This window comes from Lathamus discolor, chromosome 2 (assembly GCF_037157495.1).
Source record: "Lathamus discolor isolate bLatDis1 chromosome 2, bLatDis1.hap1, whole genome shotgun sequence".
Taxonomy (NCBI): Eukaryota; Metazoa; Chordata; class Aves; order Psittaciformes; family Psittacidae; genus Lathamus; species Lathamus discolor.
This window is the reverse complement of record NC_088885.1, coordinates 119,633,674-119,655,034: the sequence shown is the minus strand read 5'-3', so window position 1 is coordinate 119,655,034 and position 21,361 is coordinate 119,633,674. Positions and strand designations below refer to the sequence as shown.

The 21,361-nt window shown below is 39.6% G+C and overlaps 1 protein-coding gene across 2 annotated transcripts; it reads left to right on the top strand.

Annotated features, from left to right (window-relative positions):
* The first annotated feature begins 2,810 nt into the window (after positions 1–2,810).
* Positions 2,811–16,631, top strand: LYPLA1 (lysophospholipase 1). Of its 2 annotated transcripts, none has more exons than XM_065668272.1 (9): positions 2,811–2,934; positions 3,538–3,569; positions 6,624–6,689; positions 8,398–8,445; positions 9,386–9,456; positions 10,044–10,117; positions 10,762–10,863; positions 11,456–11,632; positions 13,086–16,631. In XM_065668272.1, the coding sequence occupies exons 1-9, from the start codon at positions 2,866–2,868 to the stop codon at positions 13,137–13,139; spliced, it is 693 nt and encodes a 230-aa protein (XP_065524344.1). In that variant the 5' UTR covers positions 2,811–2,865; the 3' UTR covers positions 13,140–16,631. The 2 variants fall into 2 exon arrangements, with proteins under 2 accessions (XP_065524344.1, XP_065524345.1); XM_065668273.1 differs by lacking the exon at positions 2,811–2,934 and adding an exon at positions 3,065–3,114.
* Positions 16,632–21,361: the final 4,730 nt, after the last annotated feature.

Here is a 21,361-nt window from a genome sequence, read left to right as displayed (position 1 = left end):
CCACTTCTTTGGGCACCCTGTTCCAGCTCCTCACCACTCTCACAGTAAAGAACCTTATAGCTAACCTGAACTTCCCCCGTTTAAATCTGTTACCCCTTGTCCTATTGCTACAGTCCCTGATGAAGAGTCCCGCTCCAGCATCCCTGTAGGCCCTCTGGAAGGCTGCTATGAGGCCTCCACGCAACCTTCTCTTCTCCAGGCTGAACAGCCCCATCTTTCTCAGCCTGTCTTTGTATGGGAGGTGCTCCAGCCCCCTTATCATCCTTGTGGCCACCACATCAGGGACTGTGGTGATGAGACAAGGGCTCATGGCCCTTGATGATCTTGAGGCCCAATCTTAACCATTCTGTGATTCTTTGATGAGAGACTCTCCTTGTACTTGACAAAAACTGTTATTTTAATCTGAGAAGCAGACCTACTGGAAAATCACACAGCAGTTTCAACCAGTATACACGTCTGGTGGAAAGTGAGTTACTCTCTAGCAGGGGGTGTAGGGTGTAGGCAAAGAACTGAATTCTAGAAGCTGCTGCTGAGGAGTTGGCAGAAAGGCCGGTTCCTGTTGTGAAAATTACCCAGTACTCCTTGGTGCAATATCCTGCTTTTGGTCCTGGAACTTCTGTTTGACCAAAACCTTCTTCCCTGTTGAATTCCTGTTTCAGATTACATCTTGGAGGACAGGTCATGTAACAGCTCAGCCAGTTCTGAGAGTAAACAGGTGAAACGGAAATCATGTTGCAGAAATTTGCAAGTTTCACCCAGAAATCTTTACAGCTTCTTACCCCCTTCAAAAAATTAATACAAAAAATTAATACAAATTACAATTGAACAACCCACAGGAAACTCAGGTACGGACAACCATCTTATCCAAGTCCGTTTCAGCCTCCAGAATAGGGAAAAATACAGTTTAGAGCATGGTTTGCCTTCTAAAGCTCTCTTTAAGCAGAACATTGAAATTAGATGGAGAAGTTCATCATCACCCATATGATAGACACCTCACTGTAAAGAGACAGCCAACTTGCAAGTATCTGAAAGATCCATCAGTTTTCAGCAGCTCAGTTCCTTGAACATTTGCCTGTGAGGGGCAGAGTGCATGCTCAGTCCATGCAGCACTCACCTCTCCCCAGTGCCCCTCAGCCTCAGTGGCAGCAGCTGGGAATTCTGGGAAGATCACTCCAGCTATTCTGACTAAAAGATTAAAAGCTTGGTCTGATTATGAGCAGAGTACTGATCTCCTAGCCCAGAGGTTCATCACCTCATGGAGGTGATGTTTTCACAGTAAACAGCAAAATAGAGAAGGAACACAAAACTTTGTTCATGTTCCAAAAGGATGCTCTACAGAGAGAGCATAATTGGGAAGCACCTGACATAATGGGAAGCTCCAGATCTTTTAGGAATCTTTTATGCGTGAGTTGTATTTTCTCAACAGATGTGAATTGGGTGCAGTAGGTGAGGCAAGAGCACACACTAAAGAGCACACACTAAAGTCGAGAGAAATCAAAACACGAAGGGCTACCTGTAAAAATAACCCAATTTTAGCAATAACAGTGACCCCCTGGCATAAATGCCATGTATCAAAGCAGCTTGATAACCATGGCAAAAGAGGTTGTGTTTAATGTTATACAGCTGGCACAAAGGCTTCTCCAATATACTTGATACAGCCATGCTGATAAAAATATAAGGGTTGTTGAGCAAAAGCTTTATGAAAAACCATCTCTGCCTGGTGTGGAACATGCTAGTGGGTAGAATGTGAAAGAAGCATAGTGTGCTCTCAGCTGTTGGTTGAGCTGCCAAGAAAGCATCCTTGGTAGCCAGATACCACCCGGCAAATACAATGAGTAGATTGACTTTCCGGGAGCAAGTATCTGACAAAGATGTATGGAGCAGAAGACAAAGAACAAAGTCTTTCATTTTGATAGAAATGTGTTTGCCATACTTGCTCGGAGTTGGTCTAAGTATTTGGAATGGACTGGAATGATCCAGTAATTTCAATACAGAGTGCCTGAATAGCCTAATACATTTCAAGATGAATAAGAATCATTGACTCTTTGGCTGTAAGCCAGAAGCCTTAATTTGGTGATGAAGGCATCTGATCTGATGAGAACAAATGAGTTCCGTCTAACAATGCTGCTGTTTACTGCATTTGTGCTGGTTTTCCTGTTTCCCAGGACTTACTCTTTTGTATTTACCTTTTTAAGAATACTCTAACATCCCTTTTACCCTAAGCATAAAATATGCCTATACAGCATAAAATACAGCATAAATATGTACAGCTAATAAATCGGCACAGCCAGTACAGCCTAATGACTTTTACAGGAAACAAACCACACACGTGTACAGATCATACTATACAAGTGCAAAATAATCTGGCAGACATATCTGTCTGTTTGAAAGGTAGTTTTAAAGGTGCTCAGGCATTGGAACAGGCTTCCAAGGGAAGTGGTGGAATCAGCGTCCCTGGAAGTGTTCGAAACCCGTGTAGATGAGGTCCTTGGTGACATGGCTTAATGGTGGACTTGGCAGTCCTGGGGTAAAGCTCGGACTTGGTGATCTTAAAGTCTTTTCCAACCCGGTTGATTCTATGATTCTAAGGTGAAAGGCAGTTCAGACTCTGAACTCCATATGGCCGTCTTCGGGCCGCTGCCCCGGCGACAGCAGGGCCGGCAGACGGCCGCCGGGCACGGGCGTGTATGTGGGTCTCCCGCCACCATGCCCGGCTCCCCGCTCCCCCACCCCCGGCTGCCGCTTGCCCGCCCGCGCCGCTCCTCCTCTCCTTGCCGCCCGCCTTCCCCCGCCCTCCTGGGCCGGCGCCAGTCCCGCCTCCCCGCTGCTGGCCGCTGTCCCGCTGGCAGCCTCGCAGCCCGGTGTATGTGCGGCAACAACATGTCGGCGCCGCTCCCCGCCATCGTCCCGGCCGCCAGGAAGGCAACAGCTGCTGTGAGTGCGGATCGGGGAGAGCCGAGGGCAGGCGTCGGCGACCAGGGGCCCCCGCCTCCCTTTGTTCTCAGCTGTGGCCTTAGCCCCGGGCGGAGGGCGCCCGTCCCGCCGGTCGCTGCGGCCCCGCAGCCTGAGGGCGAGGCCGCGGCCAGGCCCGGCCCGGCTGAGGGTGGACTCCCGGTGTGTGTGTGTGTGGGGGTTACGGCGGGGCGGCCCGTCCAGGGCACTTTGACAGGTCTCTGCCGTTACTTTCCTGCCCGGCGTCCCGCTCCTCTCGCGGCTGAAGTCCGCCCTGGGCACGGGAAGGTCATCGGTATCGGCGCTGTGTGCCGGGCACGGGCGGGTGCGCCCGCTGATGGCGGTTGAGGGTGGGAGGGCTGGAGAGAGGGGGATCCGGGTTGGAAGGGACCCGGGGTCTGGGGAGCCGGCATGGGGGAGAGCTGGGATGGGATAGGGTAAGTGAAGCATAGTTTTCTTTTGAGAAAGTCGTGTGGAGCTCCAAACTGTGTGATCGTGTGCGGGCCACTGTGGTACGCGGGTTTGGTGTGGTTATTGTTTAGTAATCTTACGCTGCTACGTTTTGTTGTTTCGTTTTCCCTTTAGGTCATTTTTCTTCACGGATTGGGAGATACCGGGTGTGTATTCTCGTCTGTTACATGCTTAATAGTTGTTGTAGTTTCAAATATAAGGCTGCATGCTTTAAAAGTGTGATTAGTTAGAGCTTCTTATTTAGCCCTTAACTGAATGCAGGGACTAACAACAGATGAAAGTTCATGTGTGCTGGAGTGATGGTGACAAATATTTATGCGAAATTTCCCAGCATGAGTACTCGAAAGCTTTTTCTTCCCCCTTTTCAATCACCTAATTTGGTTTGAATGTGATCCCTCTTTTGTTTCTGGGTCAAAGTTGGTGGAAAAAAAAAGTCTGTAGGTTTCTCATCTTTCACTTTCCTGAGAGTAGGTTCCTGGTTATTCCTGTGCTTGTCTAAATTTAGAGGGTGGTTTGTTCTTTTTTCTTTCTCTTCTCCAGACCTGTGGGTTGCTGGTTTGCCAGTAGGTGCAGTTAGTCCATGGTTTATTCTCCAGTGTGTCATACTTTTATTAAAATCCAGACTTGCTTTTATCTAAGCAAAGTCTTAAGGAGTCGCCTGATGTCTACAGATGTCTCTTTCTGAAATACAGTCTTAAGAGTCCAAAAAACCCCCACCCAAATAAGCTGTGAAATACCCTGCTTTCCTTATTCCTGTTATTTCCATGTTTGAGTAGAAATGGAAAGAGTAAAGAATTTATGGGGGGCATTCTAGGTGTGGTGTAATGTTTCCATTTGGAGCTTGTGTGTAATGCGATACTGAATTAAAAGTTAGGAGTGCATTGAAACGTTTTTTGGTGGAAGACCTTAAAGGAATTCACACTTTGATATTGACAATAAGTAGCATGAGTGCTTTGTCTGTGTTCTTTCTTACAGGCAAAATTGCATAATACTGTTTTTGTTACCTGAAACATGAATGTTGCCTCTGGGTTAAAACTTGTTTCAGACACAAACTTTTTCTGAGGAACTAAAAAAAAGGTCAGCTTTCAGAAGTGAAAGTTGTGTAACCTGGGCACTTAATACATTAAGAAGAGTCAAATCCATACGATTGGCAGTATTCTACAAGTGGAGATGTTTGCTCTGTTGTGCTGACACACCACCTTGTTTGCATTATCTCTCTTCCTTACTGCTGGTAGGACGCAGCTGAGGCAGCAGAACTGCCTTGGTGTCTTGGCACCAAATGTTCAGTGAGTGATTGCAAAATCTTTTGACCCTTTGGAATTCAAGTCCTTGCAAATTGGGTTGATGTTGGTTTTGGCAAGGGGAAAAAAACACAGATTCGATTAAATTTGTGTTAAAGAGATTTGCTCTATAACATAAATTGTATTTCTTATACAAATGTGCTATTTCCATTTTGGTGACAAAGCTAACACAGTCTCCAGCTCTGAGCATACTGGAACGTATGCATTAACAAGTTGTAACACCTCTCTGGAAATACAGTGATTTCGCTGCATTTGTTCCTTTTGGCCACTGCAGATCAGATTAGCTGGAGCTGCCTTTGACATCCTGCTGGGTTTTTTTCCAAAAGAGCTGCAGTAGTGACCCAAAAAAGGATTGTCTGAAGAGAACTAAGTTTTATCAGTTCCCACAGTTTAAAGTGACCTGTTCTACTTCACGTGAAATTTCAAATTGCTCACTTCAGTTTACCAAGTGTATTTTTCTTATTCTGAGAAGTGTCTAACAGAGGTTATGTTCTTTTTCTCTCTTAGCTCCTATATAAATGGCACTTAAAGATTGGTACATACTTGTCAAAATCTGAACAAAAGGTACAACACAGAGGATTGTTCTAAGGAGTCTGCCTAAATGTGTATACAATGTTGCTTTCCAAATTTGTCAAATTAATCTTTATAGCTGGCTTAAGAAAGTCCCCAAATTCTTACCTAACTACTTCTTCTCAGTTGTATTTCTCATTAAGATTCTTATTTGGCCTTCTGTGATACTGCAAATATTATGCAAGTAATAGCACACACAATTTGTTAATAGTATATATAAAAGTATTGGTAGGAAGTAGGCTGAGATATACAGCCAGTATTTCAAATGTTTGTGCTGTCTGTGTGTTTGAGATGTCTCTAATGTTGGGTAACATACATTAACTTTTCAGGATGATACTAAATTTAAAACTAAACCGAACGTGCTTTTATGGCTTGTCTGTGGTTGGTCTCATTAGTTCAGTTGTGTCACTGATGAATTTGTTAAAGGTGTTCTCTGCTTACAATCAACTTTCCAGTATCTAGTTAAGTGGGTGAGTTAGGAATACTGAATGAGAAAAATCAAGAAATACAGGTCCTATTGTGTGTTCTGGAAAGCTAAGTGCAGGCACAGGCAGTGGTTCAGATTTGGGTCCAGCTTCCTTCATGTCTAGATGAGTCCTGGAGTGAGTCTTTCAGAGCTGTTTATTTAAATTGTGCTTTCCAGTTTCCTGATTTGTAGGAAGCTTGATAACTCATCTGCTATGCAGATCTTGCTTGTTCCGGGCATTCATACAGCATGTGCTTGACATTAAAAAGCTACCTACTGTTTGGACTGTAGTTCCGGACTGCTTGAATCTTAGGAGCATTCAAGCTGACCCAAGGCTGAGGGGTCTGATGGATTAGGTTGGCTCCCTGTTGAGTAAGCTTAGATGGCAGCTCACTATGATCTCACGTCAAGAAATGTGGCTCGGAAAAAAACAAATCTGTCTGTGAAAGAAGCTGCTTTAACTCCACAGGAGCAGCAAAGTAGCTTCTGGGCTAGAGCTGCCTGGAAGCAGGGTATCTGGGTTCATGTCTTGTGGCACCCAAGTTAATAAAACCAGCCAGATACAGAGCAGATTTTGCCTAGAGCCAAAGTGGTATTTCTACAGCTGTGCTGCAACTGTAGGAATCAAATCAGATAAAGTCTCCCTGGCTGTATACATGCAACAAACACTCAGAGGCAGAACAAACCCTTTAAGTTTAGTACTGTATTCATAGCATACTGCAGTGGATGTAAAAATTCCCTGGAAATGTGTTTATATTGATCTAATTCAGCATATTTCATACTTGGTCTGTGCTGTTGCACCAACACAGAAGTAAGAGCTAAGCCAAACATTAAGTTGCATTTAATGTATTTTTTGTTAACAGGCATGGATGGTCAGAAGCGCTTGCAGGTATCAAAAGCCCCCATGTAAAATACATTTGCCCACATGCGTAAGTTTGTAACTTCTCTTGTTTTACCTATTTCTGTAGAGTTGTATGTTAAGATGCTCTCACAGATGAAGTCAGATGGGATTTGGATTTTTTAATATAAAACACCACTGTAAAATAATGTTGATGCTAATAAGTATTTTGTTATTTTGGGGAACTGCTGTGTGATTTATTTAGGGCAAAACTGCAGTTGTATTCATATTTTTCTTTTATTACTAATTCAGACTGAAAATAGATTTGGAAAGTTTTATGTGCAAAATTATAGATTATTTTGATTTTATGTTTTCACTGGATTGGGTTGTTTGTTTCTTCCCCCCCTCCCCGCCCCCAGTAATTTGTTAAAAGCCTGTTCTAGCAAGGAGTAATTTTCTGTATTCTACTGATGATTAGATATACTTTGTACTAGGTACATGTACTTAAACTTAAATGGGCTTATAGTAGATGAAACTTCTGTTACCTGCAGCGAATTTCAGAGGTTCACAGGGTATTCAGATTTTCAGTAAATAAGGTCACTTGAGCTGTCTTTTTGCAATCTGAGAAGTGAAATACTTCTAAGCAGGGTCAGGAGTCAGTAAATAAAACATTAAGATTTATCTAGTATTTACTTAATGATAGAAAAAATAATTAAGTATAATCTTAATTTATTTTAACACAAAATTCAGGTTGTCTTCTGCTCCAACAGTCTTGGGAGATGTGGAGCAGTGATGATAGGGAGATAAATAGGCGATGTTTTGGTTTGATTACTGGGATGTGATTTATTTATTTATCATACGGCTATGCTTTGCTGAGCCATTCAAAAACAGCTTAGCAGTATCTGCTCTTTCTTGTTTCTTGCCCTTTGTTTTCTTTCAGTCTTTCCCTGCAGAGCTTACAGAATCATAGAATCATAAAATCATTCACTGGTTTGGGTTGGAAGGGGTCTTAAAGACCGCTTAGTTCCAACACCTTCCACTAGACCAGGTTGCTTAAAGACCCATCCAACCTGGCCTTGAACACTGCCAGGGATGGGGCAGCCACAACTTCTTGGTGCAGCTTGTTCCAGTTCCTCACCACCCTCAGTAAAGAATTTGTTTGTAATATCTTATGTTCCTTGGTTTCTGTAGATAAAAACTATAGCCAGATTTAATCTGTAGCATGGTCCATTGAAGTGGTTGTGGAGTGTCTGAAAAGATGCTGTGAAGCAGTGTAAGATTGGGGATGAGTCCTCCAGTGAAGGCAGGCACTGCTTAAGCAGATTCAGCTCTTGAGATAACCATGTGTGGCCAGACTTCTGTCCACCGGTATGCTACATTTAGCTGCTTCCTTAGGTCGGCTGATGCTGCTCTGCAAGGTGCCTTTATCCACTGAGCATTTGTGTAGAACTATGATAAATAACTGTTACTTAGAAATAACTGAATTGTATGTATAAAATATGTATATGATTTATATGCAGTACCACCACCCCCCCCTCCACTACGTATAAAGCAGCCCATGAATGCTTTGCTTGCTCTCCATAGAAAGTGGGTAATTCAGCCCTGAATATTAAATGTGTTTGGGCTGGCAGGTTTCAAGAGAGATTTCTTGAAGAGACACTACAAAGTAGCTAATGTTAATTACGGTTTAAAAGAAAGACGGAATTAGGGATATGTAATTTCATGATATAACTGCATCCACATTATTAAATTTCAGTATATATCTTTTTTATGTCGTTTTTGTTCATTCTTATTTCTAGGCCAGTTATGCCAGTTTCTTTGAACATGAACATGGCTATGCCATCATGGTGAGTATCTGTTCAGTCGCGGATGACTCTAATCAAAAGATACCTAGGGGTTTGAACTCATTGTTCTTAATTAAAACATGAACAACCTGACTGGCTGGGTTTAATTACATGTAAGTATAAAAGGGTTTTTGCTTTAGTTCTATTCTTTTAAAGGGCTCTCATGAGTACACTCTTAATTCTCTTTATGTATCTATGGTAATGGTTAGTCCTCTGAGCTAATCCGTTTATCTTAAAATATGAAACACACTTGTATAGTCTGTAGTCTGTATTATGTATGATTTCATAGTAGTAGTAGAGGTGGAGTGGAAGTATTATTGCTGCTAGTGAGAAATATTTGGTGGGTTAGTTGGATATCTAGCAACTGTTTTTGTTTTTGTTTTTTTTTTTTGAACATCCATTCTGAATAGAAAATAAGAAAAGAGGATAATTTCAATGGTTTTAAACCTGTCCACTTGTTTTTGGGGTTTTTTTTCTCAACTTGTGTTTGTTTTCCCTATATTCCTTCAAACCATATTCTAATTTTGTACATGCAGCTTATAAACTGAAATTCCTGCTGATATTTTTGAGTAAATGTCAAAACTGAGCTGCTTAATCTGCAGGAAGTTACAGAAGATATCAAAACTCAGAAAAGCTTTGTTGACTAGATGTAGCCTTTTAGTCGTTGGATGAAGCCTTGTGTGGGATGGTTTAGTGTGAGGTGTCCCTGCCCATGGCAGGGGGGTTGGAACTAGATGATCTTGAGGTCCTTTCCAACCCTAACTATTCTATGATTCTATGTTCACAGGTTGTCTATTATTTCTTGTAATCTATGGGTGTTTGGTAATAAATAATATATAAGCTAGCATTTTTATCTGGAAATTGTCCCAGTTTTATTATTTGTGTTTTAGGGAAGTGAAATGGATGCTCTAATGAGTAATGCTTTTGTTGATATTTTTGTAAGGTTTGATATCATTGGACTTTCTCCAGATTCACAGGAAGATGAAGCTGGGATCAAGCAGGCAGCGGAGAATGGTATGCTTAGGAAGTACTTTCTATGTCTTAAAAGTGCTTCTTTCTTTTCTTAAAAATGAAGTATCAGTCTGAAACAGATTTTAGGAACACAACATTATTAGGGAAAATAATATGTATATATTGTATTATTGGTGATCAAAGTTTAGCTAAGTGCATCGTTTGGGTTTTCTGTTTGGTTTGGTGTTTTTGTTTTTAAAAACAAAAGAGTAAGTAGAGCAATTCATCCATATAAACACTTCATACTCTCAAATATGAAATGTACGTGGGAACCAGTGTACTCTTAAGAGCTTCTGAGTAGCATAGCAGGTTAGAGCTTTATGAGCATCCCCTCGTGATGCTGGATGATTAGAAGAGGATGCCATCCTCTTGGCAGTGGGGCTTTTGCAAGACTTGCCTGTTTTTCTCTTTGGAAATGGTATACAGTGGCACTGGAATTTCTGATCATGCTCGAGATCTTCTGATACTTTTTAATGTATAGCAGACTATATTTTACTTTCACTAGCTTTCTGTTGACATCAAGGAGGTCTTTCATCTTCTAGACTTTACATAGAACAGTGTTTTTTAACTACTGGCCTTTTATGTTGCAGTTAAAGCACTCATAGATCAAGAAGTAAAAAATGGAATTCCTTCTAATCGAATTATTCTAGGAGGCTTTTCTCAGGTAAGATATAGTTGGAAAGAACTGTCTTTTTCTAGGGAAGCAACCTAGCTTTCCTAACATAGGAAATCCAGGCAATGAATTGAAAAAAGCTGATGTTATGTGCTTCTAAAACTTTAAGGTGTCAGTTTTCTTTTGTCTTAAGAAATTAATGTTTTCTAGTTTTATGCAAATAATTACTCTTCCCTGGAAAATGAACATGTATGTGGAAAAAAGATACTAAAATGAATAGTGTATTTAAAATCTTAATGCATGTAGTGTATGTATCTTTGCTTGAAAATCTTGTTAGTATTTTTAATGTAACGTTAATTTGGTAGATAATTGATGGTCTGGATTTATTTGGGAAATTCTTCCCTTCATACTTGAAAGACGTCTGTGGTAGGTAGGTTAATAGATCATTTGGTCGATAAACCAACTCCCCAGTCTCCATACAAGTAAATTAAAATATTAAAGTAGTGATAATGTGGGGGGAGGAGGGGCAGGGAACAAAATAAAAGCTGTACAGGAATACTCGTTTTAGTGTTGGTTCTAAGGAAGAATAGATTAGAATAAAGAAAGACCTTTAAAGGAGAAACCAGACATCTCGAGACAAGCATTAAAAGGAACGTTACCATCACCATTCTAATACCTGTATCTCTTTATCTCAGGGAGGTGCTTTATCATTGTATACAGCTCTTACAACACACCAGAAATTAGCAGGTGTTGTAGCCCTCAGCTGTTGGCTTCCTCTACGGGCTTCTTTTCCTCAGGTACTTGTTTTTTTCCTAAGCTAATTTGCACTTAGGGAATGGGTATATCTGAAGACTGTATCTTGTGCAGAAATTGGTGGCCATTGTTCTTACTGAATATTGACACTTGTTTGATAACTCAAAAGGCTCTGGAGTTCCAGAGTTTGGCAGGTAGAGAAAATGAGGAAATACTCAATAGCTATCTCTGCTTAAAATTGCATTCCTAGGAAACTTAAAAGGATTCAGCAAATTTTCATTGAATATCAATTTTCTATTTGCCATTTGTTCCATCTGCAAGACACTATCTTATTAGAGAACTAGGTATTTAAACAAACAGGTTTTTTCACTTGTCCAAAAATCGTGATGTTCTGTTCTGAAATTAGTGCCACAATTTTATTTGCAGGTGTTTGAACTTAATATGTTGTCAGGCACAGAGCTTATTTTATAAGGAACTTGCAGACTATGCATTGTGGGTTTGGTTTTTTTTTCTTCAGAATTTAACTGATTTGTCATCCCACAGGGCATAGTGCCGTGGGGTTATTTTATCTCAAAGTCATTAGTCATACTTACTGTCTCTTTTTATTCTTCTCTGCTCTAATCCCACCCCTAACAGGGCCCTATCAGTGGTGTCAACAAGGATATTGCTGTTCTTCAGTGCCATGGGGACTGTGACCCATTGGTTCCTTTAATGTTTGGTTCTCTCACTGTTGAGAAACTGAAGAGTATGATAAATCCTGCCAATGTAACCTTCAGGACCTACTCTGGCATGATGCATAGCTCGTGTATTGAGGTGATTTTCTTAATATACAGTGTTTCAGCTGGGAGGTTAATTCCCCTCTCCCCCCAAACAAATACGTATTGGGTGGGGGTTTTGGAGGGTTGTCTGTGGAATGTTGTGTGGGGTTTGTTGTTATTTGTGTGTGTGGTGTTTTTTAATAACAAGTGCTTGATGCTGCTGACTTATTTTAATAAGTAACTGAATGCTTGGCTGAAAAAGCATCCAAGGCAAAGGTTTGTATGACTAGCGGGAATTTCTTCTTAAGATTGTAGTTTAGGGACTAGGCTAGTTAGTCTATAAAATGTTCTTTTTTCTCAAATTTTTATTATTTGCTAAAAAGTATAAATAAATAAAACACTGAATTAGAAGGCAGATTCTCACAGCATAAATCCAACTTGGTATTTTGGAGAGAAGAATCCTGTTCTATGGATGGAGCTATCAAAGGAATAGGGAGGGAGGGAGAGGAGGAGTGTTGATGATACAGAATAGGAAGCCTCGGATCCTATGTTTATGGGTCTGGCTCAACACACAGTTGAGCTGATGTAACGGCTTGCTGCTGCCAGAGAAGGGTGGACTAGTTCCTTCTGCTCATGACCCTGTAGCACTCTCTTCCTTCTTGTACCAGATCTGGGGCTGATCAGATATTTCTTTGAACCATTTGAACTTGCTAAAATGGCAAAAGCTACTGACTTCAGTTTTGGCAGCTGACTTGAACTGAAGCATCAGAGCTCACACAAAGCAAATGGTAGGAGCAAGAAACAGAAGAGGAGGCAAGGAACAGGTCTGCCATTCGTCAGCAGCAGTAACTTTGTTAATTTGGATTGCTGCATCTTGTGGGAACTGTACCTTTGGACATCCTCTTTGGGATGCACGCAGTTGTGTTTTGTTTAGGCAGTAATATCATTGAGTTGTCACATAAAAATAATGGGCTTTTTCTTGCAGCATAGTCTTAATAAAAATATTAATTATTTTTAATACGGATTAGTTTCCCAGTCTAGTTTGCTTTATTGCTTTTCCTTAGGGAAGGAAGTATCATGAAGGTGAAACTGAACATTTAGGAGGAGGAGCTACTGGGTTTTCACACTTCTGCTAACTTGCAAAAGTTTAAAGTATACACAAAGGTGAAGCCTTAGCCACATTCAAATCCCGTCCATGCTCAGCCTGGTCCTATTCAGATCACTTGATAATTAATATGTAGTTTGCTTGCTCAGCTTCAGAGAGAAAGAGAGGGTAATAAAGTAGTCTTTGCTCTCTTGTATTCTAGTCTCCTCTGAGTGCACGGTGCCTTGAAGCGTTATCAGCCTTGACTTACTGTGTGCAAAGTGGTACAACTGTATTGAGAGCTAATTACTCAATACTTGTAGCCCAGCTGCTCATTATAACTGGAATGTTGAACATGATTTAGTGTATCCGAATATATATTAGTATGGAACTTCAGCTAATGCATACTTTTATCTTTAAACAGGAGATGATGGATGTAAAGCAGTTCATAGACAAACATCTACCTCCCATAGACTGAGATAATATGTGAGAAGCCTTCTGTATAAATACACCAGCATCAACTGTGGTAGAGTGTTAATCTTTTCATATGCCTGATAGGAAGCATTACTTCTATACCTGCAGTGTTACTACTGTGTTGCAAATTTATACTTAGGATGAGGATTAAATAATGTACAAGAAATGGTTATGTTTTTGGTATTAATCATCCACTGGTGGGACTGTATGAATGAGGCAGCTAAATAACAATGATAGAATGTAACCTAACATACTGGTTTAAAACATCTGATTTTTTTTTGTTTGTTTTTGATTGCAGAATTAAACTATTTGTACAAGTAATTAAAAACTAAATTTAAGTGAGCAACATAAATATGACCACTTGAGAAATTATTTGTTCTCAGTACTCACTGAAAAGATATTACAGCATTTCCTGCATAAAGTACACAACACGTAACGCAGTGGGCATATTATGGTAGAATAAATACTGCTAAGGACAAAGCTTTAAATGTTAATTGCTACTCCATATAAGGAGGGTTGTTCTCCTATAATGGCTAGACATCAGCGTATTTTAAACACCTCAGTTTTTAACTGTTTCATATTGGTAGATATTGTTTAAATTCTAAAGGGACTCATTCCGTGTCAGACCATGATTTGATGCTCATTGTCTTTTCTTTTTTTTAATTACTGTAAACTGATGTCAAACTCTGACTTGGAACAGAATTCTGAAGAAGTGCATAGAGTCAGTTCAAGTTTCAATTCAAAATTCCTGGGTTTGTACTGAGTATCTGTCGTGTCTGTTAGTCTGTGTAGTTTTCATTTGTGTAGACATGTTGATATATTTCACAGAGTAATTCCAGAATATAGTTTTGATTTTTCTGTCTGCTGTGGAGTAACTAAGTGAAAACAATGCAGCTGTATAGTTTTATCTATTGTTGAAGTCTCATCTGTAACACAGACATTGACAATAATTTTAACTTTTTTTTAATAGAACTATAAGTGCAATTAGGATGTAACTTACTTTAAAATTGCACCATGTAGTACTTTCTTTCATTGCTTATTGAGACTTAGCCTAGGAATATGAAGGCCTACTATGGGAAAAAATAAATCTGCAGGATACAGAATGCCTCTTTCAGAAGCTTAAAATCCTAGAATGCACTGGGTTACGGAAATTGATGCACATTCAAGAGCATTTTGCAGTTAAGAGCCATAATTCACTTCTGGAAACAGCTGCTCTTCTGCAGAGCTCAGAGGCTGTCACCACACAGGAATGTTTAAAAAAACACACTACAATTTTTACTACGTATTAGGCTGCATAACAATGTTCTATACTATAATGTCTGCAAGCAAAGAATATTCCTTTTTGAATGCATCTCTTGTGTCAGCACAGTGCTTCATACCTGCATTTAAGGTACTTTCTCCTCTCCCAGCTTAATCGAGTGGTTCTCTTATAATGTATATGGATTTATGTCCACAGCATCTGCAATGCAAATGCGTAAGTAGGGAATTATGCCTCTATAGCCCTTCTTTTTGCTGCCAGACATCTGACTTGTTCACCTGGCATGAGTTCTTAGTTTTCAGTGCTGGGTTTTGTTTTTTTCATATGTATTGCACTTCATTTACAGGAAGTAATTTTTCTTGTATAATCCAGTCTTTCTGGACTATTAAATGTCTCTTTAACATGTAAAACTGGAAAAGAGTTTTTTCTAAATGGTATTGAACTACACTTAGATATTCCATCTGTGTGGTTGAGAGGGCATGTCTGTTAACTTTTAAGTTTAATTAGTTTTTTCCCTTCAGTCACTGTTCTATAGATCTGCCAATTTGTCTTTCAGTTAATTTAGTTCACAGAAGAAACGGTAATATTCTTATTGTAGTTGTGCCAAAGTTCTACTGAGAAAACAGTATGTCCTAGCTTGGAGTCATTCCTAAATTGCATTAGCTAATTTTGCAGTCCTGCTGAATTGCAGACTTGGTAAGCAAACCAGATGAAATTTCTCCTAGTTTTCAGATTTCCCATCACCCCCCTGTTGTATAAATAATTCCCTGAATATTGGCATGTTTCCAGCATTCTTGCACAAGCTTCTGGTTTTTTTCTTCTTTGTTATTTTTTTGTTCTGTGTTTAAATTGTTTGCAAATGCCGTTCAGCTGTCTTGTTCAACTTCTCATTGTGTGCTCATTTCACATATTCTTTCTTCTGTTAGAATGAGTCTAAAAAATATTTCTAAGATGTTAAAATGAGATCAGGCCTAGCTTTATTCTGTGTCAGCTTTGTAACACTTTCTTTACTTCATGAACTATGTTCACAAATTGTGGTCAGTTTCTAGTACTTACGCATTTTAGTCTGAGTCAGTTTCAGCTGTTGTCTCCATGATGATTTCAGATGTTTTTCTAGAAATGCTTTATGTGCTACTTTTACTCAAATATTCAGCTATCATAACAAGATTTTTTTTTCATACTGTTGTTTTGCTGCTTGCCTAATCTACAAAGAGCTGTGTTACCAAAGTAAATGGAAGTAAATGTTGTGACTTACTCTGAATTTCTGTATTCTATGAAGAATTCTCCTCAAGGTTTTATTTGCAGAAACGTATGTGTATGTTGTAGCTGGGGGTTGTTAGAAAGCCCAGAAGCTAGAGGAAACTTCAAGGATGTATTCTGTCTCCTGTATAACAGTGTGTATCTTGAGCTCCTGTCTTTGTACCTTCCCAATTGGTTAGAAAGCTGTGTATACGATATTGTAGCTGAACTTCTTCGCTACCTGAATGGATCTGATGCTGGGATTATTGCCATAACTGCATGTGTTTTTAGGCTGAATGATAGCTTGGTCTAGTGTTGCGGTTTTCATAATACTTTATAAAAATGGAGAACTCACACTGTCAGTGTTCTAAATGTGAATGTCCTAGCTTCAAAACCTACAATTTGAAACTTGTCAGATAATGAAATTTATTTGTTAGAATGTTGGACTTCCCCCAAAAGGGGGTGATGTCTGTCAAACCTTTTAAAGCATGATACGGAAATACTTTGTTTGCAGATCAAGTTTGTTTCAATGGGTATTTAACTCTGTAATGCATTTTTGATTCCAAAATGGTACTTAAATTTGACTGCAATTTTGTGTGGTCAGAAGCCTGACTTCTTGTTGGAATATGTTGCCCACTTTTTAATAAACATGTTGAGTTACGTATTGTATGCCAAATCATTCAGCCATTCATGAGGTAAACCTGTACTGGCATCTGTACTGTGATGAGTGCTGTATGATTTGGTCTCTTCCTCTTTTGTATAATCACAACACAGTAGGTTGGTAAAAATATTGTACACTGTAACTGGTATTAGAACTGCTAATTGAAACGTTCTTTCTAATGGAGTATACTGCATTTCATTGAAATCATTAAGATGCATCTTTTATGTAGAGATGCTATTTGTGTTGATGGATATGACTGAGAACAAACTGTATGTTAATGAAGCCATATGTACAAGGCCTGTGTATCTTAAATTTTATAAAGAAATACTGAACACTTACTCTTTGTGTTATGAAGTATAAGCCATTTATATTTAATATAAGCCTCTAAGATGTAACTTACTTAGTTTACTCTTTTTATTTATGATGAGAAATCTTAACTTTGGAAATTATTTCTGTAGTAGGGAAAATTGTAAAATCTTTTCATTTTTATCATTGTGAAATAAATTTTAAACAGCGTTTGGGCAAGTACGAAAGACTTTTTCCATATTTACCTGAAGGAAGTTGAGCTTTCATGTGCTGCAAAACAGGCAGTTTAGAGGCTTCTTGCAAACACTTTGGATGGTAATTATGCATGATGCTGTAATACAAGAGAACGATGGTTTGTAGTTACTGAATCTAAAAGGGGGGGGGGGGGGAAATTCACATACCAAGATACGTTTTGCTGCTTTATTGAGAGAATACTGAGTATGATTTGATTCCCCCCCCCCCCCCCCCCCACAATGTTCTGGGTTAATTTTAACCTTTTTTTTTTTTTTTTTTTTTTTTAATTTGCAGTAATTTGGAAAGGTAGAGAAAATTAAAATATATTCTAGTAGCCTTACTCTAGGACACTTAAGAGCCGAAGTCTTCTCGCTATTTTGCTACACCTTTCTCTGGGGTTTCTGCGGTTTTGGGGAGCCTTTGAAGTTATATTAGGCTTGGCATGTATACCAATTAACATATTTGTTATAGAAGCAGTTTTCAGGTCAGGGTTTACATGTGCTTTTTAGGTTAAGTGTAATATTTGAAGCTGAGCAGTGGTACACGTAGTGTGGAGCACTCTAGAGAAAACTTGAGATTATCTGGAAAGACAGCCTGAGAGGGGATTGGGTGTACCTAGAATCATAGACTGGTTTGGGTTGGAAGGGACCGTAAAGATCATTAGTTCCAACCCCCATGCCATGGACAGGGACACCTTCCACCAGACCAGATTGCTCAAAGCCCTGTCCAACCTGTCCCTGAACACTGCCAGGGATGGGGCACCTGCAGCTTCTCTGGGGACCTGTTGCATTGTCTCACCACCCTCATAGCGAAGAATTTCTTTCTAGTACCTAATCTAAATCTGCCTCCTTTCTGTTTAAAGCCATTCCCTCCTGTGGTGTCACTACAGGCCCTTGTAAAAAATTCCTCTCCAGCTTTCGTACAGTAAAGGTAGACTTCCCCTCCTCAAGCAGCTTCAAGCAAATAAAAGGCTGCTTGTCTCCATAGTCTGATGTCTGAAAGTCAGCATGCAGTACAGTTAGGAAGTTAATGAGTATATGGAAATGTACAATAGATGCAGTGCTGTATATGAATATATTGTGGCAACTTACAAGCATAAGAATAGCTAGTAAGTATAAAGATGTGATACAGTACAGAATAACTTGTCAGTTTATATTTTATGGAAAACTTCTTGAGTAAAGTTCGATTTCTATTTACTTTCAGCTGTGGCACCCCTGAAGAGATAATTGTGAGGAGAAACATTGCCTAAAATTAGCATAGTAAATAAATTACAATGTTTTATTGTATTAACCTTTATCCAATACAGTATGAGACCACTTGTGTAAGTGAAGGTGACTTTCAAGAAGTTTTCAGAATGACTGTTGGTTAACTTGGAAATAGGATTCTTTGAAGAATAATAGCTGTAGGGAAAAATAAAATCTGTTCTTTCTTCTCTCCCTCCTCTCTCCCCCGCCTTCATTGCTTGCCACTCTCATGTTACCACCATTTGCCTTTGGGATAACAGGTTTTATTAATTCTCTTTGAGTGAAACAAATGCCTTTGATGTAGCTGATTAAAGCTGATTTAAATGAAGCACTTGTATAATTTAATGGACATCCACAAAGTGAATGAGTAGATAATGGCTGTTTCTTAGTTCCAATTACTACAAAAGAGGAACCCATTGCCTCTTTTTTTTCTTTGCAAAACTTTTTCTAGGTAGTTTGCTGAGGTGTAGTGAACCTTGCTTCAGGCATCTAAGTAGGAGATGTAGCTTCTGTGTGTGGAGAAGGTAGACTTCCCTCAGGATTGTTCAAGGTTCTTTTTTTAAAAGGCTACTTGTTTGAATTAAGAGGTGGAGCAGATGGAGTCTGAAAGTTGTCTGAATGTTCCCTGGCTGTGAACATGAGCAAACTTCTTCAAGCTTCTGCTTGAAATCATTTGCTAGCTATGTCATGGCGTTTAAAATTATCTGGGGGAATCTTGAAAAGGCTTAAATATTTTCTGTATATGCATGAACAGTAAGTGGAGGTTGCCCCAGAACAGAGAACTCTAATAACGTGACCTTAAAAACCAAAATATTTTCTTACATATCCTGTATTTGTTTGCTTCCAGTTACTGCTTCTCAGTTGAAAAAAGTGAAGACATTTTGAATGTGAACTTAATAACATAGCGTGAACACCAGAATTTGAAAACTATACTTGGTGTAACTTCAGACCATGCCATTATAATCTACAGGAAATGAATAAGTAAATTAAAAAAACTCTCTGTTGAATAACCATAGAAACAACTAATCAAGATGCTTGTTACAGATGCTGTTTCAGAAGTTTTTGAGGGAAATCTGGCCATTACAAAGAACTGAAATTTCCATTTGCTATAGCTCCACTTGTGTATCATGGTTGGGCTCATCTCTTCTTCCCCAGTGAAGGCTGGGGATCAGTTGGCTGATTCAGACTGTTTCAACGTCTGTCTTGGTAGGCCTAAGTCACTGGTAGATTGAAGGCTCAAGTAGAGAGGAGAGGTATAATGGGTATAACACATTGTTACATAAAACCTTTGGGAATGCTGTGAATGTTCTATTTTGCATAGTTCTTTTAACACTTGATTAGAGGAGCTTTTCCCATACAGAATATTAGTCCTGAAAACAGAGCATGAAAGTGCATTCATAAGAGTTCAGAGATGCTTCGTTACACACATTTTTGTGTGTACTACTGTTTGCACTCCTCCATCTAACCCCCTTCACCCCCCCAAAAAAAATTCTCAAGATGCTTTCTCTCATCGAATGAGATTAGTAAGAACTACAACATTTTGTATGTGTACCCTCTTAAGAGAGCCACGTCTACACCTATTAAGTTTAGGTTATCGTGGAAGATCCTGTGGTACAGCAGATGATGGGCTCTAGGGAGTTAGATGCAGGCTCCTTGCAGCAGCAGGTGTATGATACCTTTTGGAAAACGTTGCAAAAGAATACTGAGAATATGCTTTAACAGGTAAAGGCAGTGCAACAGTGTGTTATTTATTCTTTCCAATAGGTTTATTTAGGAGAAAGAAACTGAAAAGAAAGGAAAAGGTTGCCTAGTTTTAACTTTTGCTTGGTCTCCTTTCTACTATTGTTCTTTGGACTTGCAGCAACATGTTACAGGAGAAACTGATGCTGTACAAAGCTGCTGCTTGGTTTAGAACCAATTAAAAGGGAACAGTCATGGAGACTGCTGCGTATTTCTTTGCAGTAAAGAATTGCTGCCCCAAGGATGATTGAGCAGGTAATATGAAGAATCTGGTTAGTACTGGTTCAGTTAATTGAGTATTGTTCGACATTGTAGCATGCAGTACAAATAATGTGAGCTGTGTTTTGTTTCCTTTTAATACATCTATTTGCAAAAAGATACGCATTACCATCTGCTTAGTCCCTGATTTCTCCACTGAAATACTTCCCTGATGCCATGTCTATTGGTTTTGTTGCTACATGTGACATGCTTTCTTCTTAACAGTCCCACAGCAGGCTTTTTATAAGTGCTATATAGCCATTAATTTACAATTATAATTTCCTTACCTGATACATTTTGGATGTTGATAGATTTCATCTGCATTTCCAATGAAGAAGGTGCTGGATTGTGTTTTTAAAGAAATGAATACTGTAGGACTTCATTCTAGAACTTAAATATGTTCAAAGTGATCATACTGAGTTGAGATTCCTAGCTTTCCAATCGAATTATCTCTGACCTCACTTGCACCCCCTGTAGAACACGTACAAGCTTGTTTACCATCTAGCATAGCGGTAATAGCGGTAGCTCTCAGCTGCTAACTCACTGTGTACTGCTTTTGTCAGTGATGTGGTTGTAGGAGAAATGCCGATAAATTTCATTTGAGGTTAACATCTGATTTAACCTGAGTCAATTATTGCAGGTGCTGGGTTACTGCATCTGGGCAAAATGGAATTAAATCTGAACTGGTGCAATCCCTTAAATGTTACGGCAAGCCCTTCTGGGTTGTTTTTTTTTTTTTCCCTCTCCAAAATCTGTTGCTGAAAGAATACTTATTCTTTTCCTTAAGAATTCATTCCTTTGTTGGGTTTTCTTACCCCCTTGGGCAGAACAGACAGAATTTTTCAATGCTTGTCCAGTTCATGGCTCAGATTTAACCTGTGGCAAGACCCTGTCTAGGTCCCAAATAATTTTAGTTGCCTCTGATCTGCCTCTGTATGTGCAGCCCTGTCAGCTGGCAGGCACTCTGACCACTGTGTACACTGACCATGATGTACGAGTGCCTAAAACCCACCTGTCTCTCCATGGCTTCAAGACACAAGACAGTCTTGCTGTGAAGAGTGCATGACGCAGGTGAGGTGGCAGTTTGTGCTGTCATCGCTTCTTTGAGTGTTGTCAAGGAAAAGGCCTATCTTACCTCTTCTCCAAAATGTACATATTTTACAGTCCTCGGTTTACAACTTGGGCATCCACAGCATTTGGCTGCTTACTAATAATAGAGCTGCATGTGTAAGCACCCTCCCAGTTCTTAGTAGGGGATAATCTTCCTGTAACCTTCAGCTACGCTT

What these genes read in the sequence shown, in the direction of transcription:
- LYPLA1 (XM_065668272.1), top strand. Translation starts at nt 2,866, where the DNA reads ATGTGCGGCAACAACATGTCGGCGCCGCTCCCCGCCATCGTCCCGGCC. An exon ending in CCAGGAAGGCAACAGCTGCT is followed by an intron (nt 2,935 to 3,537) that starts GTGAGTGCGGAT and finishes TTTTCCCTTTAG; the next exon opens with GTCATTTTTCTTCACGGATT. An exon ending in CACGGATTGGGAGATACCGG is followed by an intron (nt 3,570 to 6,623) that starts GTGTGTATTCTC and finishes TTTTGTTAACAG; the next exon opens with GCATGGATGGTCAGAAGCGC.